This window comes from Arvicanthis niloticus, chromosome 26 (genome assembly GCF_011762505.2).
Source record: "Arvicanthis niloticus isolate mArvNil1 chromosome 26, mArvNil1.pat.X, whole genome shotgun sequence".
Taxonomy (NCBI): Eukaryota; Metazoa; Chordata; class Mammalia; order Rodentia; family Muridae; genus Arvicanthis; species Arvicanthis niloticus.
In genome coordinates this window covers 7789972-7817813 of record NC_133434.1, presented here as the reverse complement: position 1 = coordinate 7817813, position 27842 = coordinate 7789972, and the positions used below count along the sequence as shown (strand labels likewise).

Genomic DNA, 27842 nt, shown 5'->3' with positions numbered 1-27842 from the left:
GTCTGTCTCTCTCTCTCTCTCTCTTTCTCTCTCTCTCTCTCTTCAGTTCTCTCTTCTACCACCTCCCCTTTCTCTCTGTTCTTTTTATAATTGGCCATATTGTATTCTGCTGAAGCTTTCTTTCATTTATCACTTCTTCTGCCACTCACTTAGACACTGTTTGTGATTGAAAGTGAGTACTATGGGTGTGTCTATATTCCAGGCAATGTACACATGCTACTGGATTAGAATTCCTCTAAACTCATGAACAATGCTAAAATTATATTTCTATTGTAATTCTAAAAATAGTAGCTGACAGTAATATAATTCATCACAAAGATAGTGGCAAATAAGAATTCTTCTTAATTTTCAGTGTGTCAATTCAGTTGTAGCTTGTGCATCTACAGCTAATCAGTGGAGATTTTCCCTGCTTATTTTTATCTTCATCCATTTTTTCCATCTTTATGTTTCTTTTATGTCTCACATTGAAGCTTCAACAAAACCCTGAGCCAGAGTTTCAGTAGCTATTTAAAATGATAACAGCAATAACAGCTCAGTCCTAGAGTCAAGTCTACAAGGTCTGACCTAATAGAGAGTGTATATGGAATGGGGTCAGGTATGATTTGGGGATTTTTTTAAAAAAGTTTCACTTTGCAAACTTCTTTAGTCTTTGACATCTTTGATGCTGTAATTTCTAACCCCAAGATGCCCATATAAAAACTCAATCTAATTATTTTAATTGTAAGCTATATGTATAGATTGAAGAGCTCTAACACCTCACTTACTTATTCTCCAGCTATAATACCCCTTCTTACTTGCTGTTTCTCCTGGCCCCATGCTTCTGGTCCATCATGTCTTCCTTAAGGTCTTCAGTTCTCTCTCAGCCTCCTCTCAATCTGCCTCCAGTCTCAAAGCTCCAGTTCCTTTTTTTTTTCCTCCACAGGCTCTAGACTTCAGTGAAAAGTTAAAATGGGAGAAGGTTCACATATGAACCACCTGAGTATGTGATGGATTGCTCGTAGTGTGCAACCCCTCTTTCAGGAAATTGGAAATAGTTCTACCTGAAGACCCAGCTACACCATTCCTAGACTCATAGCAAAAAGATGTTCTACCATACTACAGGAAATGTGCTTCACTATGTTCATAGCAGGATTATTTGTTTCCAGATGTCCCACAACCAAAGAACTGGTACAGAAAATGTGATTCATTTTCAAAATGGAACACAATTGAGCTATTAAAAACAAAGACATCATTAATTTTCTAGTTGAATGGAACTATAAAATTTTATCCCAGCATCCTTTACGTACCTTTGTAAATTTCTGATGGTTATTAATTTTTGTCCATTTTTTTAATTTGATACTGGCTGTTCCTTCTCACCAAAACTCTTCACTGCATCTTGCAAAGGCAACTCCTATTCTACCATCTTAGCAGGAAACAGTCACCTTTATAGTTAGTCTCTTAAAAAATATAAAGACAGTAAAAGATTGAAATCTAGTGAGTGTAAAACAAATGCCTTAGACTTATCGTTACCCTTACCCATTACCTTATCACTATGTCTTCTCTTTCATGTAGACCTACTTCAATCCCAACAAAACCCCAACTCCAACCCAAACCCTTACCAATAGAACTACAAGTAACCTACACCAACCCTAGGCCTACCCCATTCCTATCCCTAACCCTAGCCCTAGATGTAGCACCAAGCCTATGCCTGAGCCTAAACCTAAATCTAAACCTAATCATGAAATTGACCTTAAGTTTTGCAGTTAAATCTTAAGGGGGAAGTTTCTTACCACATCTTTTGGTGAGATTAGGACAAACAGTTACATACTTGCAAATGCAGCACTTTTAAGAGCTAGTGAACTTGTAGTATGTTCATTAAAACACATATGGCCAAGTACAGGAAGGTAACAAAAAAGTGTCCTATTAGTAAACCAATGCCACATCTTTTGTAGCAGTTGCTACAACGCAGCTTAAACATATAAAACACATTATGAATTTGGAAAAAAGACCTTGAATTTGCTATTAAAAATACACATGGGCAAGCAAAAATAACTGCAAAAACAAACAAAACCAACCTACCAACCAACCAACCAACCAACCAATCAACAAACAAACAAACAAAACCACTTTTAAATTTTACACCCAGAGCACATGCATTTTAAAAGCACAACCACAGAACACACATTTTACACATGAGCTAATTCAGAACTTTTAGGAGAGGGACTTTTTGGAGTTCTGCCTGACGCATATACAACACTCATGGCTCAAAGAATTTTGAAGAAGGAGGAGAGAAAGAAAAAATGTCAGTGTTGGGGACTAGTTTGTTGGCTGTAAGAAAGTCTTTTTTATATTCAATTGGTGTGTGTTTGAGGGGCAGGGGTGGACTATGAGAGGAAGCTTGGGAAGGTTAAGCTGAATTTAAAGCCCTAGGGACTCAGAAGAGCTGGTAGAAATTTTGTCTGCTTCCAACACCAAGATCTTCTTACTTAGCCACAGACCCCCATGGAGAGAGTTATAGCCATCAATCATGCAGGGGAGGTGCCCTCAAACACCTCCACATGTAAATTCCTAACATCTCAGAGCAAACCAATAGGAAGCACCTGCTGTTAGATCCCAACCCATCTCAAAACTGTATGTAAGATCCTAACCAGAAGGAATAAAGCTTTAAGCTTTCGCCTCTAGAAGCTCCCTGCACTTTGCTTGCTAGCCAGTATTCTCCTGTCTGTATATACCTACATATTGACTATATATATATATATATATATATATATATATATATATATATATACACATACACAAACATATGCACATACACATATACATGTATATATACACATGCATGCATACATATAAACATACATATGTGCATGTCCACATTTATTTTTGAAAAGGCTATAAATTTTAGAGAATTTGGGGAAATATAAGAGGAGTTAGTTCAGAGAGGGAAGGCTGGAAAGGGTGCAAAAAGAGTATGGTTTTATGAAATTCTCAAAAAAAGTATCCTAAAAATAAAACAGAAATATTTAGGAAGAATATTGGGCAATCTATTGTCCTCAGTCATTTTAATGTATTTCCTCATGTCCTAAATGAAGCAATTAAGTGACAGAAAGAAATAAAAGAGATTAAAAATCATCTAAAATTAATTTTGTTGCAGGCAATATGTTATATATAAAAAATCCATAAGGTACCACCAGAAACATTCCAGAATTGATGAAGAATCTTACAACAGAAACAATACAACTAATAAAATTTCAAACCCTTTGTATATAACAACAGCAAATAAACTGAAGGGGAAATAAAATATCCATAGGAGGCAGATGGAGGGAAGGAAGTTTGATGGAAGAAGATTCAGGGAATGAGGATGAGGACCGGGAGGAGAATGCACAAGTTAAGAGTATGGAGAGCTATAGTGCCAGGGAAATGTTAATGGTACCCCCACAATAACAGGCAGGAGCCAATCTGATGAAATTCACAGCAGGGTCTTATTTCTATTTGAGCTAGCTTTGGCCTCCCCAAGCACCACTGTCACAAAGGACTGTTTTGGTGTGTGTGGGAACCTCAAATATCTATCAGGGCAAGGCTTTATAGTAAGCAGCAAGCAGGGGATATGTGTGCAATTGCATAATTGGAAAGATACTGGGGGCTTTAACATAACTGACTGGTGCTGGGAGTCATATAATAACTTAATTTTTTGCTCATCTACAAATTGGTGGTCATTAGGCAGTGTATTGGCTTTTATTCTGGGGTACCAGGTTTTTTGGGGGAAATAAACTGGAGACAGTGAGGGTGTAATCTGGGGAAGCTGATCTTGTTGGGGATTAGCCTAGAGACTGGAGTTAGCCTTGGATTTTGCTGGGGGTGGGGGTGGGGGCATCTTGGAAACTAATGCTAGTTGACCAGCCTGTTAGTTTACCTGAGTTTAAACTTAGGTCAGGTTCTCTAAAATAGAGTTTGAATTTAAAAGATTTTGGGCTCTGATCCCCTAATTTGTCTTGTGACTAGAAGGCTCAATCATGGGACTTCCTGAAGCTTCATGAAAACAGTAACAGGGCTATATCTTTGTGGTCTCCCTTGGGCATTCATAGTGGTCCATTAGTTGGTGACAGGAGGGAGTGTTGAGGCTGAATTCTGTTTCTGCTGACCAGGATCTTCTTAAACTCTAAACAGATGTTCAGTGGATCCACACTGTAACTCTGTAGTACAGAAACCCTTTCAGTAAAGCTCTTGTGAGCCCTGGCAGTGTCTCTTGACTAGGGTTTACTCTCAGGGTTAAAGATGGTGGAGCTCCAGAGGTGGATCTGTTTTAAGCCAAACATATTTTTGTGATCATTGGACACCCTTGAGATTATGTAAAAACTTTTGGCAATAGGTGAACCAAATATAACTTCGTGCATCTGTTGATTCTGCTCTCTCATGTGCTTCTTTTCTGTACTCTCTCTTCTATTATATATTGTCTCTGCTGCTAACACTAAGTCTCCCAGACTTTTTTCCCCAACCTCTCAACCCTCTGGAGCTTTTTCTTAATATATGGTGCTGCCTGATTAATAAAGTTAGAATGACTGCAGCCTTTGATTCTGGTGCTTTAAGGTTAATGGGAGTGTATTATTGAAAAGCCTAAAAGACCATCTCTAAAAAAGCTCTAGGGTTTTTATTTTCTCCTGTCTAATGTCATACACTCTGGCCAAATTTGTAGGCCATCTTACAGCAGAGCCTAACTGTAGACCACAGCCTAGTTTTACCTTCAATGATGTTAAAATTCCAGTCTGGGTGAGTTAGAGGGAAGCAAACATTAATAGCTGCTTGGTTACTTGTAAGGAGAAACACAAACACAGCATATAAAAACACAAATAAAATATTCCCTGTCTATTGTGCAGAAACAAGAAACTACCAGAAAGTCACACGCATGAAAAAGACCTCTCTATGCTACCCAAAACACCAGCCACAAACCTAAGTCTCACCTTTTCTATCAGACAGAAACAAGAAACAACCAGAAGGAGGTATACACACACACACACACACACACAAGAAAAGAACCCGATTGGTAGGCATATCTTGGCTCCCCTGAGCCCATTCCCACAGAGACAAGATGTCTCAGGGAGACAGAGTCTCCCTGCCTTAGCCACAGCTCCCAGACATATCTGTCCAAAAAGGTCAAATTGGCCATTGAACAAAATCAAGGCCTTGTTCCTATAAAGATGTGGCACCATTCAGAATCAGTGAACAGAAAAAGGCACAACCAGAAAAAAAAAAAAAACAACCAAAATCTATAAATAGATACAGCCTGCAGTAACAAGAACCAATCAAAGGTGATACTCAAAGAAGATGGATGTGGCACCACTCAGACCTGGAAGTATACAGCCAGCAGTAGCAAGAACCAACAAGAAGGTGGCAGTCACACACACACACACACACACACACACACACACACACACACACACACACACACACAAACTGTCATTATTGCACAAATGTTTACTTAGGCCTGAAAAAATTACCATAGCAACATCAGACCGCATAGAAACCTTCTGCAATATGGCTCAAACCTAGAAAATTACCATGGCAACAGAAGCCATTAGGTTTCACACAAATAAATTGTCTCAGCACAGTTAGAAGACACCGCATTTATCTCTACACAAGCTGGCTTCTGTTCCATTTTGTAGATCTCACAGAAAGCTCAAGACAAATTCAGCACTAAGACAGGCAAGAATCAAGAAGTATAACACAGTGTTACAAACATTAAAACACATTTAAAACGTTAAAACCTAGACTAGTTTTGCTGGCTTCAAGACCCTCCAGATAAGTAGTTCTGTGTGTCATGGGGAAGGAACTTCATGGCCAATGCACCAAATGTAGTGCCAGGGAAATGTTAGTGGTTCCCTCCAAAACAGACAGGAGACATTCTGATGCAACTCACAACAGGGTCTATTTCAATTTGAGGTAGCCCAGCTCCCCACACTGCACCACTGTCATATGGGTCTCATTTACTGGGTGGTGGAGCCCTAAATATCTCATGGGGCAAGGCTTCATAGTAAGTAGCAAGCAGGAGATAAGTGTGCAATCATCTCATTGATAAGCTACTGTGGACTTTAACATAATTGGCTGGTGCTGGGAGTCATATCATAAACTTAATTTCTGCTTTCCTTTGCATTGGTGGTTATTAGGCAGGGGGTTGGCTTATATCCTGGGGCTAAAGGTTTGTTGGGGGAATAACCTGGAAAAAGTGAGTGTGACCTGGAGAAGCTGGTCTTATTGAAGGTATAACCAGTAGAAGATGATCTTTTGGGGGATTAGCCTAGAGACTGGAGCTATGTTTGGGTTTTGTTGGTGGGCAACTTGGAAACTAATACTAATTACCAGCCTGCTAGTTTACCTGAGTTTAAACTTATGTCAGGTTCTCTAAAATGGAGTCTGAACTTAAAAGATTTGGCCTCTCAGAGCACAAGGAGATAGGGCCATAGCACAAGGAAAATGAATGGAAATCTGAAGCTGAGGAGGGTCATGCCCTTATGGAGAATCTCAAGGACTTGTCAGAATTCTGGGGGGTGGAGAGAATCCCAGAAAGCAATGGGATTGACCTTAGCTGAGACTCACAGCAGTGCTTTATGTTACTTGAAGTGGCCATTTCCTGTATCCAGGCAGGAACCTCATTGGATTGATAGGGACACCAACCTACTCCACAGCTTTTAAAAGAATTTATTCTGTAAACAAGAATTCAGAGAAGGGGGATGGAGCAGATCCTGAGGGACTGGCCAACCAATAACTGGCCCAACTTGAGACCAGTCTGATGGGGAAGCAGCAGCCCCTGACACTATTAATAATACTCAGTTATGCTAACAAACAGAAGCTTAGCATAAGAGTCCTTTCAGAGGCTCTACCCAGCAGCTGACTGAAACCTATTCAGAGACCCACATCCAAACATTGGATGGAGCTCAGAGACTCTTATGGAAGAGCAGGTAGAATTGAGGGCCTGGAAGGAAATAGGAATTCCACAAGTAAACCAACATAGTCAACTATCCTAGTGCCTTAGAAACCCTCAGAGAGTTAACCACCAAACAAAGAGCATACAGAGTCTGGACCTAGTTTCCCCTGCATATATGTAGCAGAAGTACTGCTGGGTTTTCATGTGGTTTCCACAACAACTGAAGAGGAGACATTATAGGCTCACTTAACTGGGCTGCCTTGTCTGGCCTCAATGGGAGAGGATGTGTTTAGCACTGCAGAGACCTTATTTGCCAGTGTTGGGGAATTTGGGGTGTCGGGGGAGCATCACATTCTCAGAAGTAAAGGGGACAGAGAATTCTGAGAGCAATGTGAAGGTGTGACAGGAATGAGGGGCAACATTGGAAGTAATGTGCATTTATTAATTAAATAAATAGTTAATTAAACAAATAATAATACCACTCACTACAACATTTAAAAAGTAAAAGCAAAAAGTAGAAAAAAAGAACCTAAATAACTATCCCAATTTTTATTAACTAAACTAAGGAAAGATCCCTATACTGAAATATTTAAATCTATGAATAAAGTAATTAAAGAAGGCACTCAAAATTGGAAAAACAACATCTTCCTGGTCTGAGCTTCTGTAAATGAGCTTTCTTCCAAAAAACATTCATAGATACAATGCTAAACCAATCCTTATGACTTTTCTCACAGATATAGAAAAATAATCATGAAATTCATAGGGAAATACAAAGGATCCCAGATAGATGAAACAATCCTTTATGGAACATATAACACAAGAGGGAAAATTATGCCTGTTTTAAATTATATCACAAACAATCAGCAAAAGGAAAAATTTCATTGTATAAGGGAAGTTTGTAAAACTTCAATCAACTTTTGTTAAGAACCTTGCATTCTATGATTATTGTTATTGACTTCTAATAGATGTCATTTACAGAATGTGGATTCTGTATAGATAATTAATATATTAAATATATTAATTTCTATAGACCTAATCATATTCATGTATATGTAAGCTTGCTTTTCCATTTTTTCTAACAGTGGCTTGATATTTCAGAACTATATTCATACATATGAATACATATTAGTTAAACTCAGTGTATAGATTAAGCAGAACAAAACAAACAAACAAACAAACATAAAATGAAATGAAAGAATGTGAGGAATTGTGTAGATGACAGGGGATCATTGTTAGAGAGGGAAGGTAAGAATAACTAGGCATTTTCAAAGTGATTGTATCACTGTGAAATCAGAACAGCAATGGAGGAGTGCTCCTCTTTCTCCACATCCTTGCAACATGTGGTGTCACCTGAGGTTTTGATCTTAATCATTCTGATTGGTTTAAGGTGGAATCTCAGGGTCATTGATTTGCATATCTCTGGTCACTAACAGTTTGAACAGTATCTGCTTCTCAGTCATTCAAGATTTCTCTATTGACAATTTTCTGTTTAGTTCTATATGCTATTTTTTTGATTGGGTTGTTAGGTCCATCAACCCCCAGCCCACACCTGCCCTCACCCCCATCCACTTTGCCCCTATTCTGATGCTCCCCACAACACACATACCCTCTCCTGGCCTACCACTTCAGCATCCCACTATGCTGGAGCATCAAACCTCCACAGGACCAAGGGCTTCCCCTCTCAATGATGTCAGAAAAGGAATTTGCTACATATGTATCTGGAGCCATGGATCCCACCCTGTACACTCCTTGTTTGGTAGGCTTGTCCCTGGGAGCACTTGGTGGTCTGGTGAACCAACATTGTTCTCCTTGTGGGGTTGCAATCTCCATCCACTCCTCCAGTCCTTCTGCCAGTTCTCTCTCCAGGGATGGAGTTCCAAAAGTCAGTCTGATGGTTGGCTCCAAGCATCCACAACTGCGTTGATCAGTTGCTGACACAAGGAATAGCCACACCAGGATCCTAGCTTAGCAACAGCAACTGTGTTCAGGTTTGGGTGTCTGCAGAGAGGATGGATCCCCATGTGGAGCAGTCCCTGGATGGCTCTTGCTCAAGAGTCTGCTCCAATTTTTGTCCCTGTTTATCCTTTGGACAGGAACATTTCTGAGTTCAAAATTTTGAAATGGGTTTATGAACCCATCCCTTGCTGGAGGCCATACCTATCTCCTGGAGGCAGATTTTATAGGTTCTATCTCCCCTTGTATGCTTATTTTGGCTAAAGTCATCCCTTTTGGGTCCTAAGAGGCTCTCACTTCCCTTGTGTCAGGAACCCTCCAGTGTCTACCCCCAGTTCTTCTCCCCCAACTGCTACATACTTTTATTCGATTACTTGACTCTCTGTATCTCTCTCCAATCCCCTCCAAGCACCTAATACTGTACCCTAATTTCCTCCCCATCATGTCTCTTCCCCCAGCATTCCCTCTCTCTATTTCCTGCAACCATTCTGTTCTGCCCTCAATGCAGGACTGAAACATCCACACCCTGGATGTCTTATTTCTATGCTCCAAATGGTCTGTGGGTTGTGTCATGGGCTTTGTGAGCTTTGGGGCTAATATCCACCTTTAAGTGAGTACATACTATGTGAGTTCTTTTGTTACCTCATTCAGGGTTACCTCATTCAGGATGATATTATCTAGTTCGATTCACTTGTCTGCTGATTTCATGAAATCATTCTTTTATATGGCTTTGTAGTACTCCATTGTGTAAATGCACCACATTTTTCTGCAGCCATTATTCTTTTGAGGGACATCTAGGTTGTTTCTAGCAATCTACAGATTGGGAAAAAAAATCTTTACCAATCCTAGATTTAGATTGAGCATATCCAAAATTTGCAAAGAACTCTAGAAGTTACACTCCGGACAACCAGATAACTCTATTAAAAATGGGGTACAGATTATTCTCAGCTGAGGAATCTCAAATGGCTGAGAAAAACTTAAAGAAATGATCAACATCCTTAGTCATCAGGGAAATGCAATTCAAAAAGACCCCGAGATTCCACCTCACACCAATCAGAATGGCTAAGATCTGTAACACAGGTGCAGCAGATGCTGACAAGGATGTGGAGAAAGAGGAATACTCCTTCATGGTTGATGGGGCTATGATTGAAAGCTGGTAAAATCCAGTTTGCAAATCAATCTGGCAGTTCCTGAGGAAATTAGAAATACTTCTATCTGAAGAACCAGCTCTACACACACTCCTGGGCATACATCCAAAAGATGTTCCAACATATAACAAGGTCAGGTGATCCACTATGGTTATAGAAGCCTTATTTAGGGGCATCTTTATTTACCAATCAGAAATAACTTGGAGGCAAGTTCACACAACATCTTTTGCATCTATATGTAGAATCTCTAGTACCAAGTCTTAGGATCCCACACTTTGTATTACAATACAGGACAAAAGACTAAACCTCAACACACCCCTGCATCCCTGGAAGAAGCCTACTTAAACATGGTGGATGATGTTTTTGATGTGTTATTGGATTCAGTTTGTTAGTATTTTAACATCAATGTTCATAAGGGAAGTTGGTCTGAAATTCTTTTTGTTGAGTCTTTGTGTGGTTTAAGTGTCAGGGTGACTGTGGCCTAATAGAATGAGTCTGGCAATGTTCCTTCTGTTTCTGTTTTGTGGAATAATTTGAGGAGTATTGGTATTGCCTCTTTTCTAAAAGTCTGGTATTATGCTGTCTTAAAACTTTCTGACTTGGTCTCTATTTTTTTCTCCTTGTAGGTAGGCCAATAATGAGTGCTTCTATTTGGGGAATAGTTACAGGACTATTTACATAGTTTACCTGACCTTGATTTATTTTTAAAATGTAATATCTGTCTATAAAATCATCCACTTCATTTAGATTTTCCAGAGAAATAATGAAATTAAGAGTTTATGTATCATATTATAAAGGATTATAAAGAATAAACTATTTCATCCAAATACAAAAGAATATACGTTTTTTCCTCAGCACCTCATGAAACCTTGTCCAAAATTGATCATGTACTCAGTCATAAAGCAAGCCTCAACAGATACAAGATTGAAATCCCCCATTGCATCTTATCAAATCACCATGAATTAATACTTTACATCAACAAAAAAACAGAAACAAGAATGAACATTAGATTCATGAAAAATAAACAATTCCCTATGCAATAACATCTGGGTCAAAAAAGAAATGGGAAAGAAACCAATGACTTACTAGAATTCAATGAAAATGAAAGCACAAAACCCCCAAATTTAAGGGACACATGAAAGCAATGCTATGAGGAAAATTGCATAGCACTGACTGCCTTCTTTATGAAATTGGAGAAGTCTCATTTAACAACAGCACAGCTGAAAGCTCTAGAACCAAAAGAATCAAAAGCACCCAAGAATAGTAGGCTGCAGAAAGTTAAAAAATCAACGTTGAAATCATTTCTTTGGAAACAAAGACAACAATAAAAAAATCAACAAAAGCAAGAGCAGGTTCTTTAGGAAAATCAACAAGATAGATAAACCCTTAGCCAAACTAAGCAAAAGGCACCCGAATGAACTAAATCAGAAATGAGAGAGAGACATAACAGCAGATAGTGAGGAAATTTTAAAAATCATTAGGTCCTATTTCAAAAGCATGTATTCCAAAAAAATTGGAAAACTTAAATGAAATGGATGATTTTCTAGATAGATACCACTTACAAGAGTTAAATCAAGATCAGATAAACTATTTAAATAGACACTTTTAAGTATCCAGCCTGATTCTGATTCAGTATAGCCATGTTGTATCTGGTGACACTCTAGTTTGTATTTCCCCATTTTAGCCAAAAATCACTGTGACTCATAAACAAGCAGAAATTTCTGTTCTTAGAAACTATTTTTGTCCAAGTCTTAGAATGATACTTTTTAATTTTTTTATTCTTTTATCCTTTTTAGTTTGTTATTTTACTCATTTACATTTCAAATGTTATCCCTTCCCAGTTTCCCCCTACATGCCCTCTATCCTCTTCTATCTCCCAATGCCTCTATGAGGGTGCTTCCCAACCTGCCCACCCACTCACGTTTCAGCAGCCTAATGTTCCCCTATCCTGGGTCATCAAGCCTCCACAGGACCAAGTGCTCCCTTCCCAGTGATTCCTGATAAGGAAACACTCTGCTATATATCCAACTGGAGCCATGGGTACCCCCTGTGTATTCCTTAGTTGGTGATCTTAGATTTTATTATATCCTTTGTGATTTTCTTATTACTTTTATGAAATATTTAAGGGAAGCTTCAGGCATTCATACTGTCTACATCTGTCAATGATTTGTTATTGTTTCTTGAAGCTATATCTATTATTAAACTAAATTTAGTCCAGTATGTTTCTGTAAATACAATACCTTAAGGTTTATGTGTTGTATTTTTTAAGGATACATAAAATAGTAATGACATTCTGATCTATTTCACACAAGACTTAAATGTTTTACTCTTGAATAGTATACCTCTGGCAAACTATTCAAGAGAGATAATATGTGAATGACTGGTTTCAGAGTTCATTAAAATTTTATTAATAAACAAGTTCTTAAATTAAGTCTTAGTTTTTCTTGATTTTCACACATTGGAAAGGTAAAAATAAGTAAGTTTGACAATTCATAGTTCAAATTGAAATTCAGTGAAATACTGTTTGGACAAAATCAAACCCATAGTAATACTGACAAATTTCCAAATATGAGTAGAATATAATTTCACTTATGATGACCTCAGAAAAATTGAGGCACATATTCAGTTATATAATTATATAAAATCAGCTATAGGAAATGTAATAAGATAAAAGACACAATATTATTTAAAAAATACCATTATGAGAGAGTAGAGATTTTTTGGGCTATCTGTCTGTCTGTCTATCTATCTATCTATCTATCTATCCATCCATCCACCGATCTATCTATCTTTCTATCTACCTACCTATCCATTCATTCATTTATCTTCAGTGGGTTAGGTACCCATTCTGATTGTTCTCCCATTATCTATTGTTTTTCATAGCATTTTTCATATTGCAAATTGATATTTCTCTGATACTTCAAATAAAAGGATGAGGAACAAATGGTATGGCTACAGCTCTATAGAGTTGTCCTTCTATTGGATTCTGAGATTCTCTAATATTATATATATACCATGTGTCAAACTGAGCACAGCATAATATTGGATCTCACTATCTCAGTAATTCTTTGTCAATCATGATTTCCATGGATCTGAGTCTAAGGGGATTCTACCGTCAACCTTGTGTGCATGGATAGAAATGACACACTCCAATTCAATAATATATAAATATAAAATATATAATACACAAATATATAAGTATAAAAATTAATGTGCATTAGTAAAAATAAATACATAAAGAAAATGTAAAACAAGAGCCTAACATATTAAATCAGGATTTGCAGAACAATTAAAGATAGATACTGTACATTAAATAAATCATTGTTTGCTAATTTTCAATCATTTCCCTATAATCTACATACTATTATGCAAAATATTTTGTGAAATTTTCCAAATTTTTCAAATCTCACATAAGTTATTATTCACACTAAGAAGCACTCTCATACAACGATTTGTGAATGCATGCCTATTTCCTATAATTCTTTTCTATGAATATTATCATCAAAGATATTTTTAATTGCTATAAAACATTAAGGTGTTGTTCTGTGTTGAATGGTATAAATTTTTAATTATTTTATGCACTCTACTAATTTGAATACTTATTACCTTTAATTCTTACATAAAAAATAGGAAATGAATAATTTACAGCATATTAAATTGGTTAGAATAGAAGAAACATTATTCTTACAAACTACATTGAAGTTTAAGAATTTAGATTCCTCTTGTTTCATCTATTTAGTTCTGCAATAAATCAACTCCTCCTATTGTCACAATAGTGCTTCTATCTCTTTTATTTAGACCTTTCCTTTGTTTTTTTGTTTGTTTCTTAAATGTGGAAGAAAGCAAGGCAGTTTGTGTTCTTCAGGAAAGTGGTAATAATGTTCTTGTGAATGGATTTATTATTTAAATAATGTTAAACTTATGAGAAATATAATTTACCTCATCAGAAAAGTCAGTTTTTCTGTATAGCCTGGTTACCTGTGAGCTTTGTCTGTTGTATCAGCCAGAGGCTCCTAAGAAATGTACAAAATCTCACACCCATGCACATATGCTGGATCATAGTAAACATTTTAACACAGCTCTTCAGTGATTCATATTCACTAAATCTTTATTAGGAGTTGAAAGTTTAGAGATTACAGGAAATCATTTTTAGAATAACTTGGCGATTGGGGAACTAGCAATGATAATTGCTTACTTTTCAAATTGAAACCTTTCTATAATAATGAATGTCCTTAGGGAATATTTATTTCGAAAAACACAGTACCTGAAGAAGTTAAACTCAGGACAGAGCTTCATAACTGCTCAGTTAAAAGTGGGTATGAAATTGAAACTGCAGGGGCACAGTCTAGGTGAGTCCTGGAAGAAGAGATGCAGACCAGGCTCAAAGGTACTGTTGATATTAAGGTCTAGGTCTTGTCTTCTAAATACTAACTGTAGAATGCTTGGTGATTGTTTCTCCCCACTTCAGGATGAATGCCATTGGCAAGGAGCAAAGGAAATTTGATTTTGAATATATCAGGAGTGGTTAGGTAGTGTGTATTTCTCACATACTAACACATTTTATTTAGGATTATAAGGACTGGAACAATCACTGAAAGAAGTCAAGTAAAAGAGTCTAAATATTCCAATTTCCTCATGTAATTATTCCCTTATTCTGAAAAGTACCATAAAAACCTGTAATGTGTCAGACAGATATTACTGAGGGGGCTGGTAAATAAGGCCAAAAGGTCATCTGGCTAGCAGTATCATTTATTTCCCAAGAAAGTGAGAGGTTTAGAATTTACAACTTTCTATGCATATTGTAGAAAATATGATTTTGGAGAATCACACTATGCCAGTAATAGTTTTAAATTGGATAAAGAAGGAATTACATATTTACCAGATAACAAAGAAAAAGTGCATAGTGACTCTTTCAAATAGAATGAAGATCATTCCAAAATGTAGATAACAAATAACTATGATGTACTCTAGGTACTGTAGCAGCCTAATATGTACATCACAGAAGGAGGGGTGGTATGCATGAAGACTTAAGCAGAATCAAGTGAGTGAACTATTGGTAAAATTTTTAATACCTATTTGGGTGTTTCTTTTTTGGTGCCTTTAACCATTTAGTTCCCAGATAAAACACACACACACACACACACACACACACACATACACACACACACACACCCCTTTTATACTCATAACAAGACTTAATCCGCACAAGAGCTGGGCAGAATTTTTTTCCTCTATGCTATCATGTCAATTTGCCAATATTTCCATTATATAATTTGACATGTGTAGTCTGGACTGCTCTTAACTCCAGTTAGCCAACCCACATGGCCATTATTTTAAGATTCTTACTCTATGGTGGCTTCTTCCTCCAGTCACTTTCTTCTCCCCAATTTGTTTTCTCCTCTGACCTTCAACCCAGGAATCCTAAACCCAGGTTATGTCTCTTCCAGCTAGTTATTGGCTGTTTACACCTTTATTTATCAATCACAGAAGCTTGGGGGCACGGTCACATAGCTTCAGTTGGCTCTGTGTGCAGACCCTCTCTTTACAGGGGATGCCAGGTCTTGGGGGTCCCTACTTAGCATTACAATACACAGCGAAGGCCAAGCCTCAATAGTGGACAGTCGTGGTTTTACAAATAAATTTAAAGGACCTGCTTCTCTAGGGTTATGAATGTCAATTATCATACCATTTAATGTGCAATATAGTCCATGAAGCAAATAAGTACATGTTCCCTTTTTCAAATAACAAACTGACATAATATTCCCATATAATTATTAAAGTTTGTATCTTTTATGCTTCTGAACATCAAAAACTTTCTTATAACGTGTTTGCTGCAAACTAATTATATCACCTATGTCAACATCAGTTCTTCATGTTGCCAATATCACTTCCTTAACTAGGATATCCACAGTGAATGTCACTGCCTGAAATTTAGCATAATGGCTATATATTGGTGCTACCTAACTTCATGAAACACAGAAGACATGGCAGCCTTAGCAAGGCCGTGGGAGAGAGTACAGCTGGGGTAAATGTCAGCACCAAGAGCATCATTGGTTGAACTCTCAGGCATCATTGTGACCTCTTGGCTGTATTCCAGTTCAACATCTCCTGAGCTGAGAAGACACATCAGAGATGTTTCAGAAATCACTCTGTAATAATGCATCAGGATAATCAAAAATTATATACCATAATTTGATACATTCTAAGATTTGGCTTTCATGAAAACTATACATTTCCATTCATTTTCACTTAGTCTATGAATTTTATTGTTTCATTGATTGAATATTTATCTTCAGTTTTACATATGAATTGGACATTTATATACTTATAGTATGTTAATAGTCATTTAAAAACAATTTGTTTAATTTATTTTCACTGTTTTTATATATAACAAATCCTAACTCATTTGATATTTTATTTTTAAATTAATACATAATGAGATCAATTTTTTTTCTTATATGGAAGAGGTTGCAGCAACTTTGAAGACATGCTGGCTGCAAGTCATAATCCTTACCATGAAAAATGTATGATCTCTCATTCAATTTAAGCCAAAAAGAAAAAAGAAGTTTCACAGTGTTAGATGAGTGTTAGATGGTGTTTCATAGTGTTAGATCTTATCTATGATTTCTATAATTATGACTGAAATTGATATAATTAATTTCAATAACAAGATTAGATTTTCACTTTTATTTTACAGAAATAGCACACTGAGCTAAATTTTTACTAGGTACATGATTTATAAAAACTGTGATTACATATAACATGTTTTGCATTTTTGTTTTATTATGATAATTATTGGAGACCCACATAAATTTTCAGAGAAAATATTAAATCTATAGACATTTAAATAATTGCATAGCAAAAATATATTTATGAGTGACGAAAACATTAAAATGTTCAAATAAAATTTGAATATTGGATACATTTAATATTATTGATTTTATGGTTGTGAATTTTGTCAAATTTTTGTTTGCTATGCATCAATGCAGCGAATATTGGTATAATTCTGTACTTAGTGTAGGGCCATGATTATGCAATAATAACTCATTATGTTACAACTTCTATTGCATCTTCTTCCTAGATTTATTTTGTCTGTAAATGTTATCACATATTGAGAACCCAGATCTAATTAATATATGCTAATAGGGAAGATTTAGGTTGTGACTTTCTTAAAGCAGAGCAGAAGCAGACGTCACATCAATTTTTACTGCTGCAGTGCCAAAGATCAGAGTTATTTCTTTTGCAATTCAGCAGTAAGTGATAGAGAGAAAATTAGGAGGAATATAATGTGGGCAGGTGGAAAAAGTTGTCAGATTCTGTCTTTGAAGTTGGTATTAGTATAATTTTACTCAACCTAAAAGCTCCCAGGTGCACAACTATCTTGATATTTCTATAGTTTTACATTTTTATTTTCAATTTTAAGTGGTTCAGACCTCCACATGCTACCAGAAGATATTTCTATTCATGATATTTGGCATAGAGTTAAGAGCTCTATATTAAATAAATGTTAAGAAGTGAACAAATAATCCTAAGTATACTTAACATTTGTATAAGTTACCAGTCTGTCTACAATAAAACACAATTTCCAAATACAATAATGAACAAAGAAGTAATAGCACCTGATTAATGTAACTGAGTATAGAATATGGATAGGTGATATAATATTAAAAGTCAGATTGTCTACAAATAAAATAGGAGCTATTTATAGCTGCTGAGGTGATGTTGAGAAGACAGAGATTAAACAGGTAGATTTGATTCTTCAGAGATTCAGTTTTCTCTTGGAGATAAGGCTAAGCAACCAAAAATAGAAAGGCAATACTTTTTGCTTGTGTTTATAAACATGTTACATTTTTGTATTGGAAAACTTTTATTAATGTTGGAGCCATCTTATATGACATAATACGAATGTTAGGAAATAAATACATAATACATAATAATTATGACCCATAATTATTCCTGTCTGACAGAACTGCAGGAATAAAAATGAAGAGGAGCCTGAGAAAAAGGAGGTCCAGAGGCAGTACCAAATTGCGATTAGGCTTGAGGGGAGGCTCCAAGGCTGGACCTTATTACTGTGTTTTTGATATGTGTTTTGTGCCGGAATAAAAAGCAACTAGATATATTAGAATCTTAGAAATTATAGGAAAAAGAATGGAAACAGGCAACCTCAGAATATACGAAGTGGGAGTACCTTCCAGAATGTACCAAAGACCGGGAAGGAGAGAGACTTTCAGGACTCAAAGGGAGGGACCTTAGATGAAGTGCCTTATAGTTAGGAGAGGGAACTTGTAGAGCCCACCTCAAGCAGAAAGACAGGGCATCAAGTGAGAGATGGGATTACTAATCCAAAGTCAAAAACTCTGACCCATAATTATTCCTGTCTGACAGAACTGCAGGAATAAAAATGAAGAGGAGCCTGAGAAAAAGGAGGTCCAGAGGCAGTACCAAATTGCGATTAGGCTTGAGGGGAGGCTCCAAGGCTGGACCTTATTACTGAGGCTAAGGTGTGCTCACAAAAAGGAACCTCTCATGACTGCCCTCTGAAAGACACAACAAGGAGCTGAAAGATTCAGATACAGATATTTACAACCAACGAATGAACAGAAGATGCTGACCCCTGTGGTTGAATTAAGGTAAAGCTGGAAGAAGCTGTGGAGGAGGGCGATCCTGCAGGAGAACCAGCAGACTCAATTACTCTGGACCAGAGAAGATGTACCTAACCTTCAAAAGGTTGGAGGCCCCAGGAGTAGAGAGGTATGGTGGAGTGGGAAGTAGGAAGGGTGAGGACATTCTTGGGGGGAGAGAGGGAGGTATGGGATGAGGAACAGTCAGAAGGTGGACTGGGAGGGGAATAATATCTGGAGTGTAAAAAAAAAGATAAAATAAAAAACCCTTAAAAAAAAAATTAAGTCACTAAATGGGCAGACAAGATGATTCCAAGAGCAAATGCTCTTGCAACACAATCCTGATAACCTGAGATCTGTCCTCTGAACTGCATGGTGGAAAGAAAAAACATTCTGTTCAGACTTATCCACTTGCATTATAATATGCACCATAACATACCATACACCTGTGCATACATGCTTCAGATAAAGAAATGTATAATTAATAATAATAATAATAATAATAATAATAATAAATATTTTTTATTTTTTGGTTTTTTTGTTTTTTATTTTTTAATAAATATTTTTAAAGGAAATGAAAATACTACCATAATTTATGTATGTACTATTTTTATAATGAAGAAAAAAGCTTTTTATTGAGCCTTATATATCTTCAGCTTCCTGATTCCATTATTTTTAATCATTTAACATGTATTATTTTTAACATCTGACTATACTTATTTTCACTGTAAATTTTGAAATGTTGTAAATGAGACAAAAGTTGCTTTAAGTACTTCGTTGGTTTATTAAGTGCTATAAAATCCATTAATTGGCTTATGATAAACCTATCCATAAATCTGTGAGTCTTAATTTCCTTACCATATTGAACAATAAAGAACACTATTATCATGAGTTGTTCTTGTATTAGACTTTCCTTCAAGTTCTCTCAGAGCTACTTGAGAGATCTAGTATTTGTGGATTGTTTGTGGTTTATTAAATTGACTTCAAATATTTGCTGGAAGTTTGATGTTTTATGTCATTGCTATTTCATTTTTAATTTTATAGATGCCACTGAAATATTTTTAATATAAGGACACATAGCAATGAAGTAGAAATATAGAAAAGAATGTTTGAATTTTAAGAACTAACAAATATAAACCTTGTGGTGATGTTTCACATGAGAAAAAGCAGGCTTAAAGTAGTACAGAAGCAAAAAGAAACTATGTTATACACACACACACACACACACACACACACACACATATATATATATGTTATAGAGTATTGAAAATAGATGTGACTCAAGTTTAAAACTAATTTAAGAAAAACATAACAAGTATTTTTAATGCATGAATGACTCTGCTTTGCTCAATAGTTATTGGGACAGCATTTACAAAGTTATTACACACACAAATAACTAAACAATATAATAAAAATAAACAAGCACAATAACATACATGCAATGCTTCAAAATAGTGTCTATTTTGGGACAGTATAATCTTTAGTATGCTTTGATAGTATTTTTAAAATGTTGAAAATGCAACAGGTCTTTGGTTTGATAGTACTGTCATGATGTCCACTTATCATGTGGAGGGAAAATGGTCAAATACCCTCATGATGTCTATGACACCATTGTCGCAATGAGAATGTCTTCCAGTCCAGATGTTGTTATAGCTCACAGGTTTTATGTATGAATAAAAATATTGAGCATCTCTTTCCTCCAGTAGTGTCCATAGTAGCTTTCAGCACTGTGAAAGCTAGCCAATAGTGATGAAATTCAAGGCTAAGCCAGGTAGGTTCACAAGTTTATGTTCTATGGTTCAAGTACATGGTGCCTTCAGCAACAAGTTCGTAACACTGAGCTCTGGTGTGTGACCAATGTTAATAACGAGAGCCTGTGATCCTGGCAGGGGTTGATGGAAACTCCCTGGCCAACAAATTGAAAAGAGGGAGCTTAGATGCCCACGCTGGTGGATGACCATAAGGGAACAACGTCATCCAGGCACAGATGACCGCTGCACATACAGACTCACAGTGACTGTGACATTATACATAATTCCTGTGCACAGATGACCGCTGCACATATGAACTCACAGTGATTGTGACAATATACATAATTCCTGTGCAAACTCAACCTAATTTAAAAACTGTACTTCATGGCTATCCCAATAATGCCATGCTTTGGAATTATATGTTATTGACTGCCTGAGTCATTTGTTCCCTAATAAATGTTAACTAGAATTATATTGTATACAAAAAGTAAAACAGAATACTTGGGGTTTTTCTTACTAAAGCTTTAATAATGAAAGAATAAATCTGCCAGAACATTTTTTCACAATTTTTTTATGCAGAAAAATTTTACCATTTATCCTGGATATAAACTCAGAATTGACGTGCATAGAAGATGTGTCTTCACACTTACAATATGCTGTTAGCCAGTTTTACAAAGTTTCAAGGTTTCACACATTACTCCACTAACACATGTTGTGTGATGTGTCTAGATACTCGTCATCTGGGTTAGGAATTGCTAAATTTTAGGAATTGCTAAAATTTTTCAATGTCAATTTTAATATCCTTATATGTTAATATTACATTTTGATTGCATTGGTGTTAAACATAATGAGCATATTCTTGTATACAAATTTACTCTTCACTGACTTTGTACATATTTATAAGGTTTATTTTTCAATAATATATTTGTTTTACTTTAAACAGTTGTTCTTATGGTTTTACAAATTACAGATATTTTAGGTCTTTCACATTAAACGTTTTGGCAGATGTATTTAATCACTGTCTGTCACCTCATTTTTATTTCCTTAAGATTTAAAACATAATTAACTCTTACATTTTCACAGGCATGCTTTGATGATATTCACTCTCCATGCTCTTCTGAGGCCCATGCTTCTTCCCTGTCCATCTCATGCAGGTTTGTGTTTTCTTGTTATTGTTTCTTCACCATGTCCAATTTGTTCTGTTCAATATTTTGGGGGTTATATGAATTCACAATGTCTGGATGCAAATGAGGGAAAATTAAAATGTCATTTCAGCAATTATCAACTGCTAATATCTCCTCAGATGGTATGAAATGGGTGTGTAACTGTCCTTTCCATGGGGGCATTTTGTCTACGTGGGCTTACATAGATCCTCTTCACATTGGAGCAATCATGAAGACTCCGCTCCATCGTGCCCAGATACATTGCATTCCTGTAGTCATCCACCACCTATAGATTTCTCAGGCTTCCGAACCTCCTTCATGGTGATTCCTGAGCCAATAGAAGAGGGCTGTTGTTTTGAATTTAGATGACATGCTCATTAATTTTTTACTGTTTATTAAAGTTTTTAAATTTTATTAAAGTACACACCAACACACACACACACACACACACACACACACACACACGCACTGATTAGTATCACCCTCATCATCTTCTGCCCAAGATTCTTCATTACAACCCATCCTGCCTACAATCTGTTTCCCTCATTGATGAATTTTTGCTTTGTTTTCTGATCAATTTAGTTTAAGTATGTAATTTGTGTGACCATAAGTTTAGAACTATTCAGGGGTGTATCATGGTCTTATTAGTAAGAACACAACTGAAAACAATGTCTGCTCCATTTTAGAACTATTAGTAGTCCATATCTTAATGGGGAGTGGAAGTGTCAGGTCCACCTCCTCACAAAGTCGTGATGTATTTACAGGCTCAGTCTAATGTGCACCATTGAAGCAGAGACTGCTGCTTTGAAATCATGAATGCACTGGATGGGTCATTGTAATAACCAAATACATCACAGATTGCTGAATTATTTTATGTTTCCTACAGTGCTTCTGGCCCCTCTCATATTATGATCAAAATTATTGTATGTTTTGACATTTATGTGTTTATTTCTAAGGAATCTGAAGCTGAATTCTTCTAGAGCTGACAATAATTTCATCTGTGTTGTCTGCAAGACCTTCTGTCTTACTCTGTGTACTTCAATCTGTGAGCTTTCTTGAGATTTATGTTGTTATCTATGCAAGAAGTAAGTGTTTAAAAAACATTTCAACTTTTACTTTTTTGTTTTTGTTTTATTGAATTATTTTATTTATTTATAATCCAAATGTTGCCACACTTTATGGTCCTCCTGACTGAGTTCTTTCCCTATACCCCATCCTTGTTGCTTCTCAGAAGGTGCTCCCACTTCACCTTCCAACTCCTACCCCTGTAACCAACCCCACCTAACACCTCCTCCTCCTCCTCCTCCTCCTCCTCCTCCTCCTCCTCCTCCTCCTCCTCCTCCTCCTCCTCCTCTCTCTCTCTCTCTCTCTCTCTCTCTCTCTCTCTCTCTCTCTCTCTCTGTCTCTGTCTCTGTCTCTGTCTCTACTACCCTCCTGGCTCCCCTCCCTATGTCCTGAATAAACTCTATTCTATGCTATACAGGTGTGTGACTGGTCCCTCAGGGGGGAAGAGATGCCTCTGCATGGGCCCGCTGAGACATCTCCTTCCACCATACCTCTCCACACACCCACAGAACATACTCTTTTTATCTCTTTATCTTTTTATAAACACATCATAAGCTTCTTGTACATTTACGGTTATCTCTTTCTTTAGGTTAGGGAAGTCGTCTTTTATGATTTTGTTGCAGATATTTTCTGGGCCTTTGAACTGGGAATCTTCACTTTCTTCTATTCTAATTATTCTTAGTTTTGGACTTTTTGTTGTGTCCTGTATTTCCTGGATGTTTTGGGTTAAAATCCTATTACACTTTTTGTTTTTTTTTTTTTTTTTTTGGTTATTTGACTGATGTTTCAATATCTTCTATGGTATCTTTTATACTTGAGGTTCTTTCTTCTATCTCTTGTATTCTGTTGGTGACGCTTGCATCGGCAGCTTCTGATCTCTCCCTAGGTTTTCTGTCTCCAGGGATTGTGATTTCTTAACTCTTCTATTTCTAGTTTTAGATCACGGACTGTTTTGTTCATTTCTTTCACCTGCTTGGTTTTGTTTTCCTATATTTCTTTAAAGGATTTATTCATTTACTCTTTAAGTTCTTCTACCTATTTGCCTGTGTTTTATTGTATTTTTCTAAGAGAATTATTTATATCACCCTTAAAGGATTCTATCATCCTCATGAGATAGGATTTTAGGTCAGAATATTGATTTTCAGGTATGTAATGGTATCCAAGACTTTAATGGTGGGAAAAATGGGTTCTAATGATGCCAGATCATTTGACATCTGTTGCTTATGTTTTTGTGCTTGCTTCTTGCTGTCTGCTTATCTCTCTGTTAATTGGCCTGTGTGTCTTTTATTGGAACCTGCCTGCTTGGAGGCAGTAGAGCTCTGTAACCTGGGTTAAGTCAGACCTCCTGGGAAGAAGGCAGTGCTGTTTGTGTTGTGCTGTAGGTCTCTTTTGTCTGTCATTAGAGCCTTGGAGACAGGCATGCCATGAGGTGTGGGAGAGAAGGCAGGCAGCCTACCTGCCCCAGAGGGAGGTGCAGATCTAAAGGATGATGGGACTGTGGCAGAGGGCAGAGATCCACCTTCTGCTCTGTTGGGGTTCCAGCTGACTTGGGTATTGGGGCATGGTGTCACATGTGTCTCTGGTTACACGAGACGCCTTGGACACAATCAGGCTGTGGGTTGTTAGAGGGGGGCAGCCAAGCCCATTTGCTCTGAGTAGAGGTGAAGACCGGAAGGAAGAAACTTCTTACTTTTTAATGACAAAATTCTAGTTCATTTAGAAATTTACTTTGTGTATACAATCAATAATTGATTAAGTTTAATAAGATAGAAGACAGTAGGTATATTTTTCGCTAGTTAATGTGTTTCTGCATGGCAATACACAATATATAAATGGAAAAGGAAGAACTGACTTCAGTCTCTTTCTCTAATATTAATATGCAGAAATACCCAATTTTCCACTTGAGAGATTGCCATTATGCACTTAGAACACAAAAATCATACTGCAGATATTTTGCATGGTAAGATGCCAGTAATGCTTACTTCTTTACAATGTAAAAATTAAAAAAAAAAACAAACTTTTTTAGCTATAGGTTTTACTGCTAATAGGAGTGAATATGGGCAAATTGTCTTAGTGAGCTCATTAGGTTGCTTCTCTTCCAAAAATTGGATCCCAAACCAGAATCCCCTGCTAGTAGCGCCATGTGTTCACTACTTAATCCTAGTAGCACCTAGTGTCAAGAATTTAATGCAATGGCAGTTCTAGAGGTGAATTAATTAATTTTCACTTTTGGGTATTTAAAGATTTTATGCATTTTAAGCATTAGAGAAATAGTAATGTGTAAAAGTAGAGATATGGAAATCCCATCTGAAATTAGATTTTGGATAATAACTCACTATTTGGGGGAGAAAGCTTACTTCCTCAAACAGTGAGACATTCTCCCATACTAATACCCACGCTACATCTCAAATTTAAGGCATAGTTTTGAACTCATGACAATTCTAAAGCTGTAATTCAGTGATACCATTTTATATGAACTGCATTCTTAGGTTCAAGTATATGTTCAAAAATTATAATAAAAAGTTAATTGTATTTATCTAAGTTCATTCCCTTAAGGTAATTATATTGAGGTCAAACATATACTAAAGCAGAAAAAATTACATGGGGATCTTGTGTAAATGTAAAAGAAAAATAAAATCTTACTGTTTAATTGGCTTACACATCATTTTCTCCTTAGATCTGAATAGAGGACATGGCAGCAGGAAACTACTGCACAGTGACTGAGTTCTTCTTGGCTGGACTCTCAGAGAAGCCAGAACTCCAGCTGCCCCTCTTCCTCTTCTTCACAGGAATCTATCTGATCACTGTGGCAGGGAACCTGGGCATGATCACACTGATTGGGCTCAGTTCCCACCTGCACACACCCATGTACTTTTTCCTCAGCAGTCTGTCCTTCATTGACTTCTGTCAGTCAACAATTATTACTCCTAAAATGCTGGTGAGTTTTGTGACAGAGAAGAACCTCATCTCCTACCCTGGATGCATGACTCAGGTCTATTTCTTCACTACTTTTGGCATTGCAGAGTGCTACACTTTAGCTGCAATGGCATATGACCGCTATGTTGCCATTTGTAACCCCTTGCTTTACAATGTAACCATGTCCTATCAGATGTACTGTTCCCTTGTTTCAGGAGCATATATATTTGCTGTGTTCTGTGCATCCTTAAACACTGGGTTGATGTTTAGAATTCAGTTCTGCAAATTAGATGTGATTAACCACTATTTCTGTGATCTTCTTCCCCTCTTGCAACTTGCATCCTCTGATACCTATATCAATGAAATATCGATTCTATTTTTTGGAACACTGAACTTCTTTGTCCCCGTGCTAACAATTATTACTTCCTACATCTTCATTATTGCCACCATCCTCTACATTCACTCCAGGGAGGGAAAATTCAAAGCTTTTCGTACTTGCAGTTCTCACATCTCTGCAGTTGCTATCTTCTATGGTTCAGGTGCATTCACGTACTTACAGCCATCATCATTATATTCCACGGACCAAGCAAAATTTTCATCTGTGTTTTATACTACAATTGTACCAATGCTGAACCCCTTGATCTACAGCCTGAGGAATAAGGATGTCAGTGTTGCATTGAAAAAAATACTTGAAAGAAGAAAATTCATGTAAGCAGAACTTGTGTGAAAATTATTTATTACAGCAGAGTAATTAGAAATACATAGAAATATTTATTTGACTCTACCTGTCATTATTATTACATATTTCTTAGGATTCTTTAATAATCTTTACTATTACAAATTAGAACTAAATTTCAAGCACCTGATATGTTATATGTTTTTCACAATTATAAATGTATACAAATAGAATGGGTGATATGAATTGTTCTGCCAATAGATGATATCCCATAATGTTATGTATATTTTTCTTTGTATTTGATAAACATTACTTTAAAAACCACCTTCGTCAGTACAGCACGTTGATACTCTTTTTAAGAAAATTTATTTCATCTTACAGTCCAGATTTCATCCTCCTCTGTAGCCGCCCGCGGCCACAAGTCAACTGGATTCACCTGAAAGGGGGGCTGGGAATGAAGGGGGAAGGAGGGCGAGAAGAGATGAGGCCAAGACAAAGTTCTCTGATCAAGGCCCAAAGCTTTAATGTTCGGCTCTCAATTTAAAGGGGAAGACCCAACCCACAACCCCTCCTGGTTCCAGATGGGTGGGATAGTCCATAGTCCATTCCAGGTCACGACCGGAGATGTCTCAAGGCAAGCCCAGGGGCAGTTCCGCTTCTGTGTTCCGGGCAGCCAAGGTGGGTAACTCCACCTAGATCCCGTCACTTGACCTTGTTGTGGTAACCAAGGTCTCTTCAGGCTTGCTCATGGTGGGGGGGAAGGTACAGTTTCCCCCATTTTAGTTAACTTAAAAAGAAAAGAGAGAGGTGAAAACAGGAATAGGGTCGTCGTCGTGATATCTGGCTACTTCCTGCTGACATTGGGGGCGACGTGTCTCTAGGGGGAACCTAGAAGAAGGGGTATGGGGGATATAGGAGAGTCGGCTGTGTCCTGCTGTCCAGGGTTTATGGAGCCCATCTGAGGATAGGTCAGGAGGAACAGGTCCAGTAGAAGCAGCTGTGTGGGGTACACGACTTCATCCCATCTGAGGTACCGAGTAGCCGGGCTTGTTGGGAGAGATCTTTGTGTGAAGGCAACTTATCTGCTTGAGACACAAGGTTCAAACGTTAACAGCAATATAATTATCCAAGCCGAGTAGGAAATAAGGTTGAAAATGGAACTGTTTTAGTATCTAATCCAACTGCTGACTGACAGGGATCAGACACAAAGTCTATGACTACTCAGGCTGGTAGATATCAACAAAAGCTGTCTGTTTACAATAATTTATAGCCCTCTGTTTCAGTGTTTTTCCATGGAGACCTAAGACTCTGAGCAGGCAAATAAGCCAGGCCTATTGCTGAATTTTAGGCTTATAGCTGATTTTAGGCCTTCAAAGTTAAGCAGGGCTGTCCCCAAAGTCTCCTCTCTTTTCCAAGTATAGAAGGACCGTGGCAATTCTCATCTTACCCAGGCGGGGATAGAGGCCTGACCTCCAGTAATTAAAGGGAACCTTGTAATGGCTCCAGTCCTCCTGTCGTTGTCCAGTAAGGCCTGAAGGTCATACCCGTCCTGATGTCTTTTTCCTGGAGAGGGGATACTTTTGACATCAACCCCTATGCAGTCAGGCTTGTCCCTCAGGGAACCCAGAAACATATTTTTAACTTTTAT

At 37.0% G+C, this 27842-nt stretch overlaps 1 protein-coding gene across 1 annotated transcript; it reads left to right on the top strand.

Annotated features, from left to right (window-relative positions):
- Positions 1–18381: 18381 nt before the first annotated feature.
- LOC143439016 (olfactory receptor 8G18) lies at positions 18382–26371 on the top strand. Its single transcript, XM_076924728.1, has 4 exons — positions 18382–18753; positions 21458–21528; positions 22494–22622; positions 25280–26371. Exon 4 carries the CDS (start codon positions 25295–25297, stop codon positions 26228–26230), a length of 936 nt encoding a protein of 311 aa, XP_076780843.1. The 5' UTR covers positions 18382–18753; positions 21458–21528; positions 22494–22622; positions 25280–25294; the 3' UTR covers positions 26231–26371.
- The last annotated feature ends 1471 nt before the right edge of the window (positions 26372–27842 follow it).

Coding starts and splice junctions, on each gene's coding strand:
- LOC143439016 (XM_076924728.1), top strand. CDS start 25,295: ATGGCAGCAGGAAACTACTGCACAGTGACTGAGTTCTTCTTGGCTGGA.